Genomic DNA, 22200 nt, shown 5'->3' with positions numbered 1-22200 from the left:
GGGAACTGAACTGAAGTGATGGAGGAAAGGGATGTTGACTCACAAATAGAGAAAGCTTGGAGACAGGGCGAAAGGGAGGATAGGCAGGTGATAGAGAAGGGACCGATGGTTTGAGATGTGTCTATTTTAATGCGAGGAGTATTGTGAATAAAGCAGTAGAGCTTAGAGTGTGGATCAGCACTTGGAGCTATGATGTTGTGGCCATTACAGAGACCTGGATGGTGCAGGGGCAGGAATGGTTACTTCAAGTGCCAGGTTTCAGATGTTTCAGAAAGAATATGGAGGGAGGCAAAAGAGGTGGGGGCGTGGCACTGTTGATCAGAGATAGTGTCACGGCTACAGAAAAGGAGGAAGTCATGGAGGGGTTGTCTACAGAGTCTCTGTGGGTGGAAGTTAAGAAGTGGAAGGGGTCAATAACTCTACTGGGTGCTTTTTTATAGACCACCCAATAGTAACAGGGACATCGAGGAGCAGGTAGGGAGTCAGATTCGGGAAAGGAGTAATAATAACAGGGTTGTTGTGGTGGGAGATTTTAATTTCCCAAATATTGATTGGCATCTCCCAAGAGTGAGGGGTTTAGATGGAGTGGAGTTTGTTAGGTGTGTTCACGAAGGATTCTTGACACAGTATGTAGATAGCCTGCAAGAGGAGAGGCTGTACTTGACCTGGTATTGGGAAATGAACCTGGTCAGGTGTCAGGTCTCTCAGTGGGAGAGCATTTTGGAGACAGTGATCACAATTCTATCTCCGTTACCATAGCATTGGAGAGGGATAGAAACAGACAAGTTAGGGAAATGTTTAATTGGAGTAAGGGGGAAATATGAGGCTATCAGACATGAACTTGGAAGCATAAATTGGAAACAGATGTTCTCAGGGAAATGTACAGAAGAAATGCGGCAAATGTTCAGGGGATATTTGCGTGGGGTTCTGAATAGGTACGTTCCAATGAGACATGGAAAGGATGGTAGGGTACAAGATCCGTGGTGTACAAAGGCTGTTCTAAATCTAGTCAAGAAAAGAGCTTACGAAAGGTTAAAAAAAATAGATAATGCTAGGAATCTAGATTATAAGGCTAGCAGGAAGGAGCTTAAGAATGAAATTAGGAGAGCCTGAAGGGGCCATGAGAAGGCCTTGGCAGACAGGATTAAGGAAAACCCCAAGGCATTCTACATGTATGTGAAGAGCAAGAGGATAAGACATGAGAGAATAGAACCAATCAAGTGTGACAGCGGAAAAGTATATATGGAACTGGAGGAAATAGCAGAGATACTTAATTAATACTTTGCTTCAGTATTCACTACAGAAAAGGATCTTGGCGATTGGAGGGATGACTTGCAGTGGACTGAAAAGCTTGAGCATGTAGATATTAAGAAAGAGTATGTGCTGGAGCTTTTGGAAAGCATCAAGTTGGAGAAGTCACCGGGACCTGACAGCATGTACCCCAGGCTACTGTGGGAAGTGAGCGGGGAGATTGTTGATACTCTGGCAATGATCTTTGCATCAATGAGGACAAGAGAGGCTCCGGAGGATTGGAGGGTTGCGGATGTTGTTCCCTTATTCAAGAAAGGGAGTAGGGATAGCTCAGGAAATTATAGGCCAGTGAGACTTACATTGATGGACAAGATCCTGAGAGGCAGGATTTATGAACATTTGGAGAGGCATAATATTAGAAATAGTCAGCATGGCTTTGTCAAAGGCAGGTTATGCCTTATGAGCCTGATTGATTTTTTTTAGGATGTGACTAAACACGTTGTTGAAGGTAGAGCTGTAGATGTAGTGTGTATGGATTTCAGCAAGGCATTTGATAAGGTGCCCCATGCAAGGCTTATTGAAAAAGTAAGGAGGCATGGGATCCAAGGGGACATTGCTTTGTGGATCCAGAACTGGCTTGCCCACAGAAGGCAAAGAGTGGTTGTAGACGGGTCATGTTCTGCATGGAGATTGGTGACCAGTGGTGTGCCTCAGGGATCTGTTCTGGGACTCCTCTTTGTGATTTTTATAAATCACCTGAATGAGGAAGTGGAGGGATGGGTTAGTAAATTTTCTAATGACACAAAGGTTGGGGGTGTTATGGATAGTGTGGAGGGCTGTCTGAGGTTACAACAGGGCACTGGCAGAATGCAAAACTGGGCTGAGAAGTGGCAGATGGAGTTCAACGTAAGTGTGAGGTGGTTCATTTTGGTAGGTCAAATATGATGGCAGAGCACTGCATTAATGGCAAGACTCTTGGCAGTGTGGAGGATCAGTGGGATATTGGGGTCCAAGTCCATAAGACACTCAAAGCTGCTATGAAGGTTGACTCTTGTGGTTAAGGAGGCATACAGTGCATTGGCCTTCACCAATCATGGGATTGAGTTTAGGAGCCGAGAGGTAATGTTGCAGCTATATAGGACCCTGGTCGGACCCCACTTGGAGTACTTTGCTCAATCTGGTCACCTCACTAAAGGATTTGAAAACCATAGAAAGGGTGCAGAGGAGATTTACAAGGATGTTGCCTGGATTGGGGAGCATGCCTTATGAGAATAGGTTGAGTGAACTCGGCCTTTTCTCCTTGGAGCGATGGAGGATGAGAGGTAACCTGATAGAGGTGCACAAGATAATGAGGTATTAATCGTGTGGATAGCCAGATGCTTTTCCCCAGGGCTGAAATGGCTAACACAAGAGGGCATAGTTTTAAGGTGCTTGGACGTAGGTATAGAGATATTAGTGGCAAGTTTTGTTTTAAAAACGCAGAGTGGTGAGTGCGTGCAATGGGCTGCCAGCAACGGTGGTAAAGGGCTTAACGATAGGGTCTTTTAAGAGACTCCTGGATGGCTACAGGGAGTTTTAAAAAATAGAGGACTATGGGTAAAGCCTAGGTAGTTCTAAGGTTTGTTTCCTTACCTGAGAAAGGATGCACTTTCTGCAGAGCGAGTACAGTTAGAAAAAAAGCTCAATGGTTAGTCATATGAGAGTTGAATAGACCTATGGAAAAGTGTAATGTCAACATTTCAGTATTTTCCATAGCTGCTGTCTGGTCTGCTGAGTTCCTTCAGAATTTTGTGTACGTGAATCAGATTTCCAGCATCTCGTTTGTGATTGGAGACCTATTGTATATTCTTTGGAATAAAGAGATCTTATTGAATCATAAAATGTCTTACTGATTTAAAGGCTGGAGGTATCTCAAACTAGGGATAGAATGTCTAGCGTGGTTCAAAGGATGGCAAATCGTAGGAGGATTGGAGAGATTCAATCAAATTTATTCAATACAGATTAGAATAGATTCCTAGATAAGCATAAGGAAATAATCCAGGAAAATAGCAACAAAGTAAAAGATTAGCCATGACGGTGATAAATAAGTCTTGAATGGCTAGATGTATACTCCTCCTCCTTTTATGCTCTCATATAATTACATTTCAGAATTAGTCCATTGGCTGCAAAGTGCAATGTCCCAAACGATACTTAGATGCAAGATTAAAGTGTGGAGTATTTAACAGGACATTCATATTGTTAAATCCCTCCAAAAGCATTAATTACCCGAAGCAAAGAATGGAATTTTGCACCAAAATCCTCTGGGGATACACATACAAGTCCTGACTCATCTCTCCCCAGCTGTCTCAGGTGCTTGACTGATATCTTCATCATATAGATGCTTAATCAAAATTAAATCAGAAAGATAAGCCATTTAAATTCAAATATTTTATTTATACTCATCTAAATTTAAACATAAGAAATTCAATGGAAGCTTTTTCATAAAGCTTGAAAGTTTAAACATGTTCAAAATACTATGACAATTCAGAATTCTGCTTGTACTTTGCAAGTTTAATGTGTGATACACACTTCTCAAATGCTATGTACAAATCTTTAAACCAGCATTCACCTCAAAGGTTGATCAGTACCTTTTCTCGAAAAAAAAAGTGTTGTAGTAAACTTTGGAAGGGCACAAAGTTTGAGGGGATAAAATAGCAAGAAAATACATTGATGGTGGGTAAACGTGTGCAAAGCAACAGCCAATGAATATGACTGAAAGCTGCAGTCTTTAAATAGAATATAGATCATCCTTTTCACAATTCATATTCACAAGTCAATGTTGAAATTTTATTTATGCTTTTAATTCCTTTATACATAGTCCGACATGGATCTTTCTGTACACATTTACACAGCTTCAAACATATTGTATTCTGACTGTACAGCTTCATGAACTTATTAATGAACAAACTGAAGGCACCCAAAATTCTGGACATTTCTTCAAAATTAAACATGCTGTAACATGTCTAAAGGCATCAGGACCAATTTTTTTGGACAGAACTATAGAGCTTACCATTTATGTATTTCAATAAATCATTTATTATTTATTGCAGACAAAAACCAAACAAGCACCAGTTTAAGGTGCTTACCAACACTGTCCATGACTATATCCTTGTTTGAGATAATACCGTAACAGAATTTGTTTGGATTCATTAGATTCAAAGACTAGACAGAAGCACATGCAACTCATAAGAATCACCAGCAGCCAAAGGCTTTGCCTAAATAAAGGACTTGCAGTATGAAACAAGAAAAGCTTTGCAGCTTTAGTTCTTGGGCATTGAGCCTCAAGTGACCAGTGGAATAGACAAAGTTGCTGTGGTGAAAAGAAAGATAATAAATGGATCAGGTCAAATTCCACCCCCACCCCCCCCACCCAACCACAAGCAATTTCAATGTCTTTTAACTGGTTAAAAGCAGAGTGTCAGCACTAAATATCATGGTTTCTGAGATTAAAAGAAAATGCCGATTCCACAACAGAGGCAGGTGATGGTGGATTTTGTTTTGGTGTTTTAAAGCACAGGATATATTGATATAAACATATTTGTATGGCTTCATTCTGTACAGTCCAAATAATTTAAATCAGCACATTCTGCAACAAGTGAAGATTGACACTTTAGAAAAGGCTCAGCGCCAGTGACCCGAGTGCAATGCTGAACTCTGGTGTGGGGGAAGTAGGAAAAAACAGGATGATCAAAATGCAGGGGGAAATGGAATTAAAGTGGATATTTGATAAGGTTCCAGAGACTCAATGGAACAAAGGTTGCCTAGTTTTCTTACCCCTACGCTTCTACCATGAGTGCAAACCATGCCAATTCGATCGTTTTTAATATTACGACAGGACTTAACAATTGATGTCAAATTGTTAATCTTCTAACCAGTAGACAAATGATTTTTTTTGTCTCTTGAAATATCGTCGAAGCCTTTTTGCCTTCAAAATTAATGGCAACTAAGGAAATGTTCAGTATATGCAAAATTAATATAAAACATATCGGCTGCAGATCAGTAGAGTCAGGACTAAATGGTTTAAGCAAATGTGTTCAGCTATCTTTAACTCCGTAAAGGCAATTTCCTACAATAAGGAATAGGAGCCAGATAAATATTCCTCCTCCTTCAATCCATGTACATGGTATTGTTGTATTTTCAGACTGGATGTTCCCAAGTACACAAATAATAAGCAGCACATTCTTATTCAATCACACTTCATCTCCTTTTCAAATCTACAGTAAAAGAAAGATTTTGGAATCTGAATTTTGATGCAAGGAAAAGTCCACACATCATACGGAACTTCCATTTCTCCAATCCCAAAGACTTTGACAAATGCAACACTTGCATTATCAGTTGTGCTTTATCATCTTACCCAACTTGTTGTAATACATACACGCCTAAAGTACTTAAATTTGACCAGATACAAAAGTGTAGTTTAATCCTACTCCTGTCAAACCTCAGTTGATTTGTCCCCTCCCTTGTCATGAAAGCCACGGCCAAAAGTACCACCATAATTCCTGCCCTAGCTAACATCAGATGACTTATTGGCAGGTCTCAGAGCACACCAGATACAGAACTGGTCTCTGACTCCATGAGTAGACACTGCATTTACCAAGATACAAGGAAGCTCCTTTCTGCTGACTACCCTCCCCCCACACCTCTCCTCCCACCCACCACCAATTGTGTCTGCATCTGCAGGAGCTGCATTTCTTGGTCCTCTAGGGAATGATACTCAATTTTTTGGATTCTTCTTAACACAAGTCAGGTTAACTACACAAACCTTTTAAAGCATGACATGACACTGTTCAACAGAAATCAACCACTTGTCTGGTCCACCTTAATCCAACGATTCAAGCCCAAAGTAATAATATCAAAAATGCATTACACAGATTGGAAAGGGAGATGATACAGAACGTTTTTACTCATTACATCAAGCTCCTATTTTTGAGCAGATGGTCAAATCCAAAATGTCAATGCTACAGGAGCCCACACACAAGGACGAGGGAGGATTCAGCAAGCACCTTAATTTGGCCAGTTGTACCTCAAACAGGATGGTGCAGCAAGAAAGCTAAAAATTATCCATATCAAAGGACCACCTCACACTGAGCCATCAGACAGAATTTGCTTTTGACAATACCTCAGTGGAGAAGGGGCTGGGGGAAATGCAGGTCACAAAGAAATGAATGAAAAATGTATTTTGCTACAATTGTGAAAATGGATTTTTCCACAAAGACATCTTTAAGAAACTTTATGTGAAGGTATTCAACCTGATATATCAACTGTTCCCCTCTCCTCATAGATCTGTAGTTTTTCAGGCAGTTTGTCTTTCTACCAGCATCTGCAGGTTCTTGAGTTTCAAAAAATCATTCTTGCAGTTGGTTTTAACATTTTGATTTATTCCCATCTAAACATTTCCTCCTTACGGTGACACAGTATTAAAGCAGACTTACTATCCCACACATACTGACACCATTACATTCAGCACAATCACAGAACAAAGTATTTACCAGCACAGTCCTTTCTTGTGGATAGTTTTCTTACACAACATTTATACACCTCACTCTCAACTCCAATAAAAGAACTTCAACAGCTTATTTATTCACCTCGGAAGACTCTGGTCAAAATGCTAACCAGGATTTGAAGAGTTCGAACAATGAAGATTACACTGTGCATGTCCAAGGCAAAACAAAAAAAAAAATCACCATTCAGACAAAAATGATGATCAATAGTTAAGTTCCAATTCATGCTAATACATAATTTATATAAAATATCAATGTAAATTATTTCAGTAGCCAATATAGAGTAAGGTCTCATTGTGGTTTTACCAGCAGAAAGCTCCATAGCTGATGTAGATTTCCATTCATCAATCACCAATACCCAACTTTGCATTGAGTTTTCAGGTCCATACCGACAACTGCTCATCGAAGGATATTTAATTACTTACATAAAAACTTTCCATTGAGAAAAACCTATCAACATCACAATCAAACAGGTCACTGATTCCTGCCTTATCACCAATGCTTAACAGGTAATCTTCCTGAGGCACTGATGGAGACAAATTTACAAATAGTCCTTCCTCTTCTGTGGATGTTGAAATCTGATCTTCAGTTTGTTGCAAAAGATTATTCAATGAGTTCGAGGGTGAAAGGTGAGAAAACTGTGAATCCAAATCATCACCATGCTCCATCCCATTAGAAATGTCCAAATCTGTCAAAAAACAAATTTAATCAGTCTCGTGCTTTTTTAACATTAGCTTCAAGAACGATGGCACTTTCAAATTAACTTCACTTCGGAAAGGTGAGTTACCCACTGACTGCCAAACAATGGTCGCTTTAACCTTGATCAATTCATCAAGTGTGTTTATTTTTAAAAACACAGACATAGACAGGTCCCAGAAGTGAAAAACCAAAACAATGCCTGCAGTAAGCGATTGGACAAATGCAAGCTATTCATTCATGTTATGGATTAAATGGTTACAATTCTGATCTACTTAAAGCAAACCTCAGCCATCTCATTTACCGTAGATTCCGGACTACAGAGCGCACCTGATTAAAAGCCGCTGGCTCTAATTTTAGAAATAAAATCAATTTTTTACTTGTAAAGGCCGCACCGGATTTTCGGCCGCAGGTGTCCCACGTTGTAATATGAGATATTTACACAGAAAGATATTACACGTGAGGATTTTTTAACTTTTAATTAAATCCATATGGTAACAAAAACAAATACATATTGCAAATGCTTTTTTTCGAACCGTGCCCGTAACGCGGCTACTTTTAAATATACGTTGCGTATACTTCTTTACTGAACAACATTCCAATATCTCCTAACGACTGGTAAAAAATATATATACTGCAGCCTACCAGGAAAAGTTATTGATCGCCTTTAACTTAAAAGCAGCGTTTTCGCTCCGCCGCTCCCCCCCCCGCCGTCCCGTTTTATCGCAAACGGCATTTAAAAGCAGCGTTTCGCTCGGGTCTAATGCCCCCTCCTTCCCGTTTATCGCAAACTGGTATCCCACAAGACGCGGCGAAACCAGATGTGACGTCATAGCATCCCGCGATGTAGTACAGAAAACAAATATAGTTAAAACTCTTCTAACTTTAACTAGAAAATGAATTACTAAGCGAAAATATTATAAACTAAATAACTGCCATAAAGGCAGCACAATGCTTTTCTTCGAGTGTTTTCCATGTTGATGAGGGTGAGTACAAATGACTGATTTACAATAATTTAATTGTGAAAGTGCGCTTGATTTATCGTACAATTTCATTGGACCTCTGTGAACTACTCATCAATTTTATTGGTCTACTGTTACGAGGCAAAATGTTTTCGGCGGCATGAAAAAAAATCATGGATTAGCCGCTCCGTTTTAAAGGCCGCAAAGTTCAAAGCTGTTCAAAATGTGGGAAAAAAGTAGCAGCTTAAAATCCGGAATCTACGGTATATCCACGCCCATACCAGGGGCTGTGCCTGCACACATGAAATGTGTTCAAGTGATAGTTAACTGTGCACTGCACACCTCGTCATTACCTAGGATAGCAGCAGCGTATGCTTAAAGCAGACCAAAGACGAACACAAATCATTATCTTGAAATTATTGGTGATTGACGAAACAAATCTATTTTGCAGTTTAAATTATCCCTACCACACATGTGCATGCATGTGCGTGTCGATATATGACTAACAAAGACATACATGGCAGCTTGACAGTGGGAAATTCCTGTAAAAAATGGCAGGGGGAGATTTAAGTTTAGCATTTAAAAAAATTAGCAGATGATATTTGTTTAGCAGTAATAGCAAAACAAGTACAGAAATCCCTGCAGTTCGGATTGGGGTATAGATCATATAAATCGTTCTCTTCTGGAAATAGGGTACACAATGGTAATTTAAGATGAAAGAATAGCATATTGGAAAATTACAATCCAGCCGAAGGATCAGCAGCACCCTCAAATGAGAGATAGGGTATGATATTTAACTTTGTACAGACAGAATTCTGTCAGGTGCAAACAGGAGAAATAGGGTTTGATAGGGTGAGGAAGTATGGACATATTTCACCAAATAACCACTAACAATTATGTATGCAGGTTGAGTACTCCTTATCCAAAATGTTTGCAGCTGTACATTTAGGATTTTGGAAAATATAATGAGATAGCTTGGGATCGTCATCAATTCCGATGTAAGCACACATATGCTCTGATGCAGCCTTTCAGCACGTCAGATTTTCATCAGCGATGATCTCGGCAAACTCAGTGAATTTCTCTATTTCATGATCAGCAGACAGTTTATCACCACAAATCTTTAAAAATGTAATGCTATGACTTTTCTTAAATTCCTGTCACCAGCCTGCTGTATACACAAATACCTTAAATTTTCAGTTTTCGTGATATATGCTTGTTTCACAATCAGCATACCGCTAAATGGCTTTTGTTCACTCCGACGCTGACTCTTTCAATATACGATCAAGATCTTCACTTTTCACTTTATACAGTGTTTTTTTTTTAATTGACTTATGTTAATTACGCAAGTTCTGCTCATCACTTCTCAAAACTGTCTGTGGTGTGCAGAGGCCTACACATGGCCTGGGAACCTTCCCAGCTCCTTGTGGAATTTTCCATTTGTGACGTTGTGATAGCACTCAAAAAATTTTGGATTTTAGGGGCTTTCAGAATTTTGAATAAAGAGGTACTCAACCCATATTCACAATCCACAGAATAAAGATTCTCTTCATCCTAGTTCCAAGCTTCAATTATGCTTCTTCACGAGGAACAGCACCACCCCCATCTCAGAAAGTTACTTAGTATCTCTCAATAACTTCTTCCAATTTTAGGTGATGGCAATTCACTACCATCACAGAACTGATCTTAAAAAAATGCTTCCTCCCAAATAAATATTGCATGCATAATCAAACATAGAACCCACACAACTTCAGCCCCCTCCCCACCAATCCTCTGGGTTATCCTCCTTCCCCTTCACCCACCACCTTAGTCAGGCAACTTCCCCCTTTCCTTAGTCCTGATGAAGGGTCAACTGCTCATTCATTTCCACAGATGCAGCCTGACCTGCTGAGTTCTTCCAACATTGTGTTAAATAGGATTTCATTATTTTTATAATAAATTCATTTAACCTATTGATATTTTTCAGCTTGTTTACGTCACCCTTGCAAGTTACTTTCCCTTCTAGGTTTGATTCCTCAACAAAATTGCCAATCATTTACCTATTACTTTCCGTAACCATTTCACATAGGATTTCAGCAAATGCAAAAAAAAAAACTTTAAATAGTTTATTGTGTGTCTTCCCCAATTACGAAAACCCCAAACAAACCCAATGTTTTCTAAAATCTTATTGATGGCACCTCTGCAAAACCTCATTTCCCCCTCTGTGCAAAATCCCACCCCCACCAATTAAAACTTATCACGATAGTTAAGAGGCAATAAACATCTAACTGATATGCAGCCTTCACTTCCAAGTTTCTTCCCAGAATACTAGTCTTAGTTCCAATTCACAGGATTTCAAAATTCAAGGAAATCCAGAACTCAAAATCAATGCATTCACCATTGCACACAATAAAATGGTGAGTACAGGAAAACAAAGTGTTGATTTCTGATTCCAATATTTTCTTTATATTTCTTTACTATTTGGTCAGATTCCACAATCTCACCTGATCCTTTATTCTCCCCCCCACCACTGTTAATTTTAATAAAACAGAATCTGTAACCTTTCCCAAGCTGCAGCTTTGTAGACTCAGCCAGCTAGCTTCCCACCATCATCGAAAGGCTTTGACTCAAGGCAAAGTTCAAAGTAATTAATGAAGTACACACGTCACCATATACCATCCTGATGGTCAATTTCTTGGAGGCATTCACAGTAAATACAAAGAAACTCTAGAATAAACGGAAGACCGCACAAGACAGCAAGCAACCAGTGTGCAAAAGACAAACTGCAAATACAAAAGATGAGCAATAAATAATGAGAACCTGAGATGAAGAGTACCAGAAAGTGAATCCATAGACTGTTCAGTGTTGGGGTGAGTGAAATTATCCACTCTGGTTTAAGAGCCTGATGGAGGGGTAATAACTGTTCCTGAACCTGATGGTATGGGTCCTCGGACTCCTGTACTTCCTCCAGATGACAGCAGTGAGAAGAGAGTATGGCCTGGATAGTGGAGGCCTTCGATGATGGATGCCGCTTTCCTGCAACAGGGCTCCATCATCCCTGGGGACCCTCACTATTCAGGACATGCTGACTTATTACTGCCATCAGGAGTGCTACAGGACCCTGAAGATGCATACTCAATTCTTTAGGAAAGGCTTCATCCCATCTGTCATCAGATTTCTGAAGATCTATAAACACCACCTCATTATTTTATTCTTTTTGCATTTTTAAAATATTTTTTATTAAAACCTAAAGTCATTTTAAGTATTGCATTGTACTGCTGCTACAAAACAACAAGTTTCTTAACATAGAACAGTAATCCTGACGAAGGGTTTCGGCCCGAAACGTTGACAGCGCTTCTCCCTATAGATGCTGCCTGGCCTGCTGTGTTCCACCGGCATTTTGTGTGTGTTACAGTAATAATAAACCTGATTCTGACTAATTTTTATGAAGCCAAATGTAAATAAAAAAATAATGAAGCCACTTCCATCAGCAGTTTAGTTTATGGCTTACCTCGGACACACAACTGAGAAATACTTCTAGAATGTTCCTTGCTGCCAGTCTTCAATGGACTACTTGATGCTGCAGAGTCATCTGGACACAAATACACCTCAATAGGCCCCTTTGAACTTGATAAATGTATCTGCAAGTTCTGAATGAAATTAGAGACAAACAATTACACAAGTTGCCATTTCAGTGAAATCGATAGCAAACAGGTAACGTTAAAAAGAGGCTAAATAAGGTACCATGTTCCTTTGTAATTATACTTCAAAGGCAGCCTCTCAAAAGCGTACCAGGATCAGTTCTGCTCTAATCAGTGCACATTTACTTACCCCTCAATCTGCAAATATTAATAATTCATAAAAAGCTCACTCTGGGACGAGACTTACATCATAGGGATCAGGGACTTCAAGTCTGGTTTCAGGAGGAGCTTTCACAGCAATTACCACCTGACCCTTAAAGCTCTGGATCTTTCTGATGTCCTGATAGGTCACATAATTTAATGTGGGTGATGTTAAGGAGAGCGAACAGAGTTTCACAAATCAATTCACTACACGCTCAGTCAGGCAAGTTCAAATACACTATGAAGTGTTTCTGCCCACTTAAAAATAAATAAATTTAACCTCTAAAATGAAGATCTTAGAGGTTAAAAACAATACATTCATGAATTGGTTGTATTGTTCCTCATTTAGAGAAACATTAATACATTTTTCAAAAGGTTCTCACAAAGTTAAATCTTACTACCAATCAGAAAGTACATTCAACCTACTGAGTTGATTTAATCCAACTTGCATGACCTCAAGCTCCTACAATTTTTTTCCTTTTCCGATTTTTGAAAATAGTTATTAAATTCTGTCAAGCTATTCGGTCCGGAACAAAACAAGATGAATGTTTTTCATCTTTCTACAGCTTTCAGCAAATTTCTTCAAACTGCATCATCTAATTACGCACAAGTGAACTGCATCCTGCCTGTGCAAACAAGGATATCAAACCCCTTCAAAATTTTGGGGTTATCAGCAAGGATATCTTTGGTTTTCAGAGTCCTCCGTCAGCTTTTTGAGGTCTGAGGTACAGCTCTGGATCAGGTCATCCAACTTCTTCTCCTTCAGGCTAAGCTCCGCCACCTCCCGATTGAGACCTTGGCATCGTTTCAGCAGACCATCCTTGTCTATCAGGCTGCAGCCCCTGGGGAAAAGAATCATCAAATCCCATTTTTAAAAAGTCATCGTAAAGAAAGAACACATTTCATCCATGTTAACTAAAGTCAGCAGATTTCTTAACCCTAGTTGTGAATTTTTAAAGGGGAAAGCAATCTTGCAATTTTGTATTTCTGTAATGGAACATGTACATAAATGCAATCCATCAAGATGTTTGGGAGAATCTCTATAGTGTGGGGATGGCAAAAAAATCTAATTTGCTGCAAGTATCATTGGCTTCAGTCTAATGTTCATTCAGGAACTTGTAATTAGTCCCAACTCCATGCAGTTACCACCACCCACCCACCCCCACCCCCACAGAGCCCGAGTGTAAAAACTCAAGTCTGCATTTTTTGTTCAAAAAGATGTGTTGCAACAGATTACACACTGATCTTCAATATCAACATCTTTCATGTCAGTATGTTAATCATGCATTATTTCAAGATCAAAATAAAGAGAGTTCCATATATTTATTGTTTAACAGAAAATTTCCACACATAGCTGACATTATCACTAAAATTAGTACAGAAAGGACAAGGTAAGATAATTGCAAGCTTAGATCCATAACGGCTAAAGTTGATTGTGTGCAAGCGAGCCCACGCAAAAATTTTGCTCTTTGGCTACAGGGAACAAATGTGCACAGAACAATTTCTGACTCTGTATAAATAGATGTCACCATTGCTGATCTGAAAGGCAGTTTTCTTGTCTAACACAAGCTCCAAGTATGCTTTGAATTGGAGTTTAAACAACATCAGTTGTATTAGAACATGCAATTGTCAGATGCAAAGTGCAATCCACAATAAACAGGAAGAAAACCCATGCCTTAATGATCTGGATGCCCCTGGTTGATAATGTATTGTTAAGAGCTGGTGACCCCAGTAACGCATTACTGCCTCGTTATCAGTAACCTAGGAAACGGCAATTAACTTTTCCTTGATCCACAGACCAATACGGTCCAATAACGAATTCCAAGATACTGATCCAGTAATACGAGGAGGAACAGGAATAAAAGGTGCAGATATTGAAGTTATCCTTCCACAACAAGGCTTCTTCTCCAGGGACTTCAAATCTGCAACCTGAACCATCCCAAGCTAAGAAGGTGACAAGCTCTTGACAACATTATCAATCTTCACACTCCAAGATGGACAATACCATGACTTGTAAATATGTAAACTTTCATTTATCAGTAGATAAGTTCACATCTCCCGACAAAACATCACCTATATCACAGGCTACCCTTGAACAGACAGGTAGCTCACATCTGTTATCATGGACAATTAGAAAAACTGCCCTGGCACAAATGAATTAGTAAGTCAGAATTCCTGCTGAATTGGCAGTGGCCTGTAGGCAATGCTCCCAAGTGGCATTTTACTCTGTGGTGAAAGTCATGGGACTGGAACAGCCGCTTAGTATGGTCAGTACAGTCACGTGGGGCCCAGGGCTCGTTGATTAGAACTGAAGGTATGATTATGTCGAATGCTGAGCTGTAATCAATAAACACCAGCCGGACGTAGGTATTGCTGTCGTCCAGGTAACCCAAAGCCAAGTGAAGAGCCAACAGATCGCATCCATTGTAGACTTATTGTGGCAATAGGCAAATTGCAGCTGGTTTAGGTCCTTGATATTTTTAAGCATTTTAACATGGTAGATTTGAGTGCAACTGGGTGATAGTTGAGGCAGCTCAGGTATCATTGTTGCCCTTTAAACAGGTGGAAACCGCTAACTGCAGTAGTGCAAGACTAAAGATGTCCTTGAACACTCCTGCCAGTTGGTTGGCACAGGTTTTAAGTGCCCTACCAGATACACCATGGCCTGGTGCCTTGTGAGGCCTCTTGAAAGCCCCTCTCTAAAGATGTTCTGATGTCGGCTCGAAGACAGATCACAGGGTCATCAGATTCACACAGGCGTAGTTTTATTCTCCCTTTCAAAGTGTGCATAAAAGGCTCATCTGAAAGTGAGACATCACAGCCATTCTTGATGTTAAGCTTCACCCTTTAAGGAAGTAAAGGCTGGCAAACCCGGCAACATGAGTACTTTGGTGTTTAGTCTCTGCCTACACAGTACGCAAGTGCAGCAGGCGATCAGACTTTCCAAAGCGTGCGTGTGGGATGGCATGCTCTTGGTGGTACAACAGTGATCAGGTGTGTTGGCTTCTTTAGTTCCGCAAGTGATATGTTGGTAGTTAGTCGGAGCCGGCCTGGTTGAAATCCCCTGTAACGATAGTGATGGCATCAAGGTGCACTGTTTCATGACTGCTAATCATGGTGCCCAGATACTCCAGTGCCAGCCTGACCTTGGCCAAAGGTGGAATGTACTCCGCTACCAGGATGATGGTGCAAAACTCACTTGGCAAATAAAGTGGATGAAACTTGACCACTGGATGCTCCAGGTAGGGCAATGAGATTTAAGACAAAACTTCAATGCATCACGATGAGTTATCAACAATACTGCCTCCTCTACCTTTAAGAAACTCATCTGCCCTGTCTACTAGGTGAATGGCAAAGCCATCAGGCTGCAGCACTGCATCTGAAATGGTGAGGATGAGCCATGTGTCTGGGAAGCAAACTAATGTCCCCAGGGATCTGCAATCTTTCTCTGAAGTCTTCAACTTTATTTTCCAGAGACTGCACAATTTGCAAACAGGATAGCTGGAAGAATGGGGCGGAGGGGTCTATGGTCTCTGCATTTCAATCATACCTGCAGCCCCAAGCCCTTCCCTGCTTCCCTTTCTTAAAGGAGACTGCAATCGTGTCCTGAATCTGCTGTCCAGGATGCGCCAATTTTGAAGATCAATAGATTTTGTTTAATAGCCTTAAAATTCTGTTGCTTACTGACTGTAAATTTCAACTGTAATAGTCCCAAAAGCCCTAAACGGGAATACTTGATGATTCTCACCAGAGCTGCATGCAAAAAATTGCCACTGACCAGCGCCAACTTGTCCGGTAGTAAACTGCTTGCCAAGCTGATACCTTAACACATTCAACCCGTTGTACCTTTGTAATCAAAAGTCAACTTAATCTGGTAATCTACCAAACAAGCAACATGCAAATATAGATTTCTAAACAAAATGTGAAACTGTGATCCAACGTGTTAAAATGTAACAAATTGCTCATCACATTTGTTCACGAGTGGGGCAGTACAGTAGCATAGTGGTTAGCACGAAGCAGTACTAGTGTCACCGGTTCAATTCCCGCCGCTGCCTATAAGGAGTTTGTACGTTCTCCTTGTGACCTCATGGATGATGCTGTTCCCTCCCACAATCTGTTGGAAGGTTAATTGGTCATTGTAAATTGTCCCATGATTAAACCAGAGGATAGCTGGCTGATGTGGCTCGAAGGGCCTATTCTGCGCAGTATGTCAATAAACTAACAAGCATCTGGTGATATGAAAGTCCCTTTAGAAGACCAGCTGAGTAACTATGCACTCAATCATCCTAAAGATGCTAGGTGACACTAATAACCACTGAATGACAGAAGGTAGGGCAAATGACATTCCTTTTGACCTTTTATGATGTGAAAGGATGTGTTGACTTTAAAACGCAGATAGAAAAAAAAGTGAAGAAACAGAAAGATACACAATTTGCTTCAGGAAAGCATCCTGCATTCCAAAAGGAGAGGATAATCCCTTTTTGAGGAAAATATATTTGACAAGACATTGGAAGCAAAAATGATACAAACTGACTGCTTAATATTGAAGTTTCAGTGCCCTAACCAGCACACTGGATCAAAAAACAAACGATTCAAGGGTTAACAATTATATGCAACACACAAAGTGCTGGAGGAACACAGAGATCATTCTGTCTGCGCTGCTGGAATTGCCAGCATCTGCAGATTTTCTCTTGTTTGTGAGAAACTCAACAGGCCTGGCAGTATCTATGGAAAAGAGCAAACAGTCGATGTTTTATGCCGAAGAAAATAAGATGACAAGTTAGAGCAAGAAGGTCGGTACAGGGGATGGAGTAGTACAAGATGGTGGGTGATAGGTAAAACTGGGAGGGGGGGGGATGAGTGAAGTAAAGAGCTGGGAAGTGCGAGGTGAAAAAGATAAAGGGCTGGAGAAGGGGGGAATCTGATAGGAGAGGGTAGAAGGCCATGGAAGACAGGGAAGGCGGAGGAGCACCGGAGGGAGGTGATGGGCAGGTAAGGAGATAAGGTGAGAAAGGGAAAAGGGGATGGGAATGGTGCAGGTGAAGAGTAGAGTGGTGGGGGTGGGGAATTTCAGGAGATACAAGAAATCAATGTTCATGCCATTGGGTTGGACGCTAACCAGACAGAATGCAAGGTGCTGCTCTTCCTCATCGCAGCCATAGGGGAGCCCATGGACTGACATGTTGGAATGGGAAAGAGAAGTGGAATTAAAATGGGGGTCACCAGGAGATCCCACTTTTTTCTGGCGAATGGTGCATAGGTGCTTGAAGCGGTCTCCCAGTCTACGCCAGGTCTCAGCGATTATACAGGAGGCCATACTGGGAGCACCGGACAAAGTATATGATCCCAACAGACTCTCAGGTGAAGTGCCGCCTCACCTGGAAGGACTGTTTGGGGCCCTGAATTGGAGTGAAAGGGGAAGTGTAGGGGCAAGTATGGTACTTATTCCCCTTGCAAGGCTAACTACCAGGAGGGAGATCAGTGGGGAGGGTTGAATGGACAAGGGAGTAGGGAACAATCCCTGAAGAAAGTGCGGGGGGAGGGAGAGAAGAGGGAAAGATGCAGTGTGGTGTCTCTGTTGAAAAAGGTGGAAGTTATGGAGAATTACACACTGGACACAGAGGCTAAAGGGGTGAGGCCAGACGTGCGTGAAATGGAAGAGATGCAGTTGAGTGCAGCGTTGATGGAGAAAGGGAACCCCTTTCTGTGCAGGAGGACATCCCAATAGTTATGGAATAAGAAGCCTCATCCTGACAGCAGATGCAGCGGAGAATGAGGGACTGAGAGAAGTGGATGGCATTTCTACAAGTGACAGGGTGGGAAGAGGTACAGTCCAAGTAGCTATGAGAATCAGTGCGTTCATAAAAGATATCAGTCGATAAACAGTCTCCAGAGACAGAGAAAGAAAGAGGAGGGAGGTGTCAGAAATGGACCAGGTAAATTTAGGGTAGGGTGGAAGTTGGAGTTGACGAGTTCCGCACGGATGCAGGAAGCAGCCACAATGCAGTCGCTGATGTAGCACAGGAAAAGCTGAGGGCTGATCAGTGTAGGCTTGGAACACAGACTGTTCCCGTAGCCGATAAAAAGGCAGGCACAGCCGGGACCCATGGCCACACCTTTGGTTCATTTAGCAGTAAACACCAGTTCAAATCCCACTAGAGCATCTGACTTTAAAGTGCTATAAAAGCTTAATGGTTCCACTTAATATCAGTATGCAATCAGAAAATTCTTACTCTTCGCAAACATCCGTGAAACAGAAGAAAACACAACAGAATGAGCAACAGAGAAACATTGGAACCCAAAGCCCCCCCTCCCCCCCCCCCTCTACGCACAAGCAGCAGCAAGGCGTCAAGCACTTGCTTCAGCCACCCCCACCACACAATAGCAAGCCCCCAAAGACCATCACCCAGCACTTCCACCTGCTACAGGCCGGTCTATACACCATCAAAAACTAGCCCATCACCCAGCACTTCCAACTGCTACAGGCCGGTCTATACACCATCAAAAACTAGCCCATCACCCAGCACTTCCACCTGCTACAGGCTGGACTATACACCATCAAAAACTAGCCCATCACCCAGCACTTCCACCTGCTACAGGCCGGTCTATACACCATCAAAAACTAGCCCATCACCCAGCACTTCCACCTGCTACAGGCCGGACTATACACCATCAAAAACTAGTCCATCACCCAGCACTTCCACCTGCTACAGGCCGGTCTATACACCATCAAAAACTAGCCCATCACCCAGCACTTCCACCTGCTACAGGCCGGTCTATACACCATCAAAAACTAGCCCATCACCCAGCACTTCCACCTGCTACAGGCCGGACTATACACCATCAAAAACTAGTCCATCACCCAGCACTTCCACCTGCTACAGGCCGGTCTATACACCATCAAAAACTAGCCCATCACCCAGCACTTCCACCTGCTACAGGCCGGTCTATACACCATCAAAAACTAGCCCATCACCCAGTACTTCCACCTGCTACAGGCCGGTCTATACACCATCAAAAACTAGCCCATCACCCAGCACTTCCACCTGCTACAGGCCGGTCTATACACCATCAAAAACTAGCCCATCACCCAGCACTTCCACCTGCTACAGGCCGGTCTATACACCATCAAAAACTAGCCCATCACCCAGCACTTCCACCTGCTACAGGCCGGTCTATACACCATCAAAAACTAGCCCATCACCCAGCACTTCCACCTGCTCAGGCCGGTCTATACACCATCAAAAACTAGCCCATCACCCAGCACTTCCACCTGCTACAGGCCGGTCTATACACCATCAAAAACTAGCCCATCACCCAGCACTTCCACCTGCTACAGGCCAGACTATACATCATCAAAAACTAGCCCATCACCCAGCACTTCCACCTGCTACAGGCCGGTCTATACACCATCAAAAACTAGCCCATCACCCAGCACTTCCACCTGCTACAGGCCGGTCTAAACACCATCAATAACTAGCCCATCACCCAGCACTTCCACCTGCTACAGGCCGGTCTATACACCATCAAAAACTAGCCCATCACCCAGCACTTCCACCTGCTACAGGCCAGTCTATACACCATCAATAACTAGCCCATCACCCAGCACTTCCACCTGCTACAGGCCGGTCTATACACCATCAAAAACTAGCCCATCACCCAGCACTTCCACCTGCTACAGGCCGGTCTATACACCATCAAAAACTAGCCCATCACCCAGCACTTCCACCTGCTACAGGCCGGTCTATACACCATCAAAAACTAGCCCATCACCCAGCACTTCCACCTGCTACAGGCCGGTCTAAACACCATCAATAACTAGCCCATCACCCAGCACTTCCACCTGCTACAGGCCAGTCTATACACCATCAAAAACTAGCCCATCACCCAGCACTTCCACCTGCTACAGGCCAGTCTATACACCATCAATAACTAGCCCATCACCCAGCACTTCCACCTGCTACAGGCCGGTCTATACACCATCAAAAACTAGCCCATCACCCAGCACTTCCACCTGCTACAGGCCGGTCTATACACCATCAAAAACTAGCCCATCACCCAGCACTTCCACCTGCTACAGGCCGGTCTATACACCATCAATAACTAGCCCATCACCCAGCACTTCCACCTGCTACAGGCCGGTCTATACACCATCAAAAACTAGCCCATCACCCAGCACTTCCACCTGCTCAGGCCAGTCTATACACCATCAAAAACTAGCCCATCACCAGCACATCCACCTGCTACAGGCCGGTCTATACACCATCAAAAACTAGCCCATCACCCAGCACTTCCACCTGCTACAGGCCGGACTATACACCATCAAAAACTAGCCCATCACCCAGCACTTCCACCTGCTACAGGCCGGTCTATACACCATCAAAAACTAGCCCATCACCCAGCACTTCCACCTGCTACAGGCCGGTCTATACACCATCAAAAACTAGCCCATCACCCAGCACTTCCACCTGCTACAGGCCGGTCTATACACCATCAAAAACTAGCCCATCACCCAGCACTTCCACCTGCTACAGGCCGGTCTATACACCATCAAAAACTAGCCCATCACCCAGCACTTCCACCTGCTACAGGCCGGTCTATACACCATCAAAAACTAGCCCATCACCCAGCACTTCCACCTGCTCAGGCCGGTCTATACACCATCAAAAACTAGCCCATCACCCAGCACTTCCACCTGCTACAGGCCGGTCTATAGACCATCAAAAACTAGCCCATCACCCAGCACTTCCACCTGCTACAGGCCGGTCTATACACCATCAAAAACTAGCCCATCACCCAGCACTTCCACCTGCTCAGGCCGGTCTATACACCATCAAAAACTAGCCCATCACCCAGCACTTCCACCTGCTACAGGCCGGTCTATACACCATCAAAAACTAGCCCATCACCCAGCACTTCCACCTGCTACAAGCCGGTCTATAGACCATCAAAAACTAGCCCATCACCCAGCACTTCCACCTGCTACAGGCCGGTCTATACACCATCAAAAACTAGCCCATCACCCAGCACTTCCACCTGCTACAGGCCGGTCTATACACCATCAAAAACTAGCCCATCACCCAGCACTTCCACCTGCTCAGGCCGGTCTATACACCATCAAAAACTAGCCCATCACCCAGCACTTCCACCTGCTACAGGCCGGTCTATACACCATCAAAAACTAGCCCATCACCCAGCACTTCCACCTGCTACAGGCCGGTCTATACACCATCAAAAACTAGCCCATCACCCAGCACTTCCACCTGCTCAGGCCGGTCTATACACCATCAAAAACTAGCCCATCACCCAGCACTTCCACCTGCTACAGGCCGGTCTATACACCATCAAAAACTAGCCCATCACCCAGCACTTCCACCTGCTCAGGCCGGTCTATACACCATCAAAAACTAGCCCATCACCCAGCACTTCCACCTGCTACAGGCCGGTCTATACACCATCAAAAACTAGCCCATCACCCAGCACTTCCACCTGCTACAGGCCGGTCTATACACCATCAAAAACTAGCCCATCACCCAGCACTTCCACCTGCTCAGGCCGGTCTATACACCATCAAAAACTAGCCCATCACCCAGCACTTCCACCTGCTACAAGCCGGTCTATAGACCATCAAAAACTAGCCCATCACCCAGCACTTCCACCTGCTACAGGCCGGTCTATACACCATCAAAAACTAGCCCATCACCCAGCACTTCCACCTGCTACAGGCCAGTCTATACACCATCAAAAACTAGCCCATCACCCAGCACTTCCACCTGCTACAGGCCGGTCTATACACCATCAAAAACTAGCCCATCACCCAGCACTTCCACCTGCTCAGGCCGGTCTATACACCATCAAAAACTAGCCCATCACCCAGCACTTCCACCTGCTACAGGCCGGTCTATACACCATCAAAAACTAGCCCATCACCCA

General features: G+C 42.8%; 1 protein-coding gene across 2 annotated transcripts in view; it reads right to left on the bottom strand.

The window, feature by feature from the left end:
- Positions 1–4686: 4686 nt before the first annotated feature.
- LOC140713651 (transcription factor E2F3-like) overlaps positions 4687–22200 on the bottom strand; it is a 42390-nt gene continuing 24876 nt past the window's right edge. For both annotated transcript variants that reach the window (XM_073024020.1, XM_073024021.1), the window contains exons 4-7: positions 12951–13109; positions 12314–12428; positions 11937–12075; positions 4687–7479 (exon numbers count right to left, since the gene is read on the bottom strand). In XM_073024020.1, coding sequence (XP_072880121.1) covers positions 7205–7479; positions 11937–12075; positions 12314–12428; positions 12951–13109 — 688 coding nt within the window. In that variant the 3' untranslated portion in view covers positions 4687–7204. The remainder of the gene's footprint in view (positions 7480–11936; positions 12076–12313; positions 12429–12950; positions 13110–22200) is intronic.

The sequence above is a fragment of the Hemitrygon akajei genome, chromosome 20 (genome assembly GCF_048418815.1).
Source record: "Hemitrygon akajei chromosome 20, sHemAka1.3, whole genome shotgun sequence".
Taxonomy (NCBI): Eukaryota; Metazoa; Chordata; class Chondrichthyes; order Myliobatiformes; family Dasyatidae; genus Hemitrygon; species Hemitrygon akajei.
The sequence above is the reverse complement of the archived record's forward strand: the minus strand, read 5'-3'. Positions and strand labels throughout refer to the sequence as shown.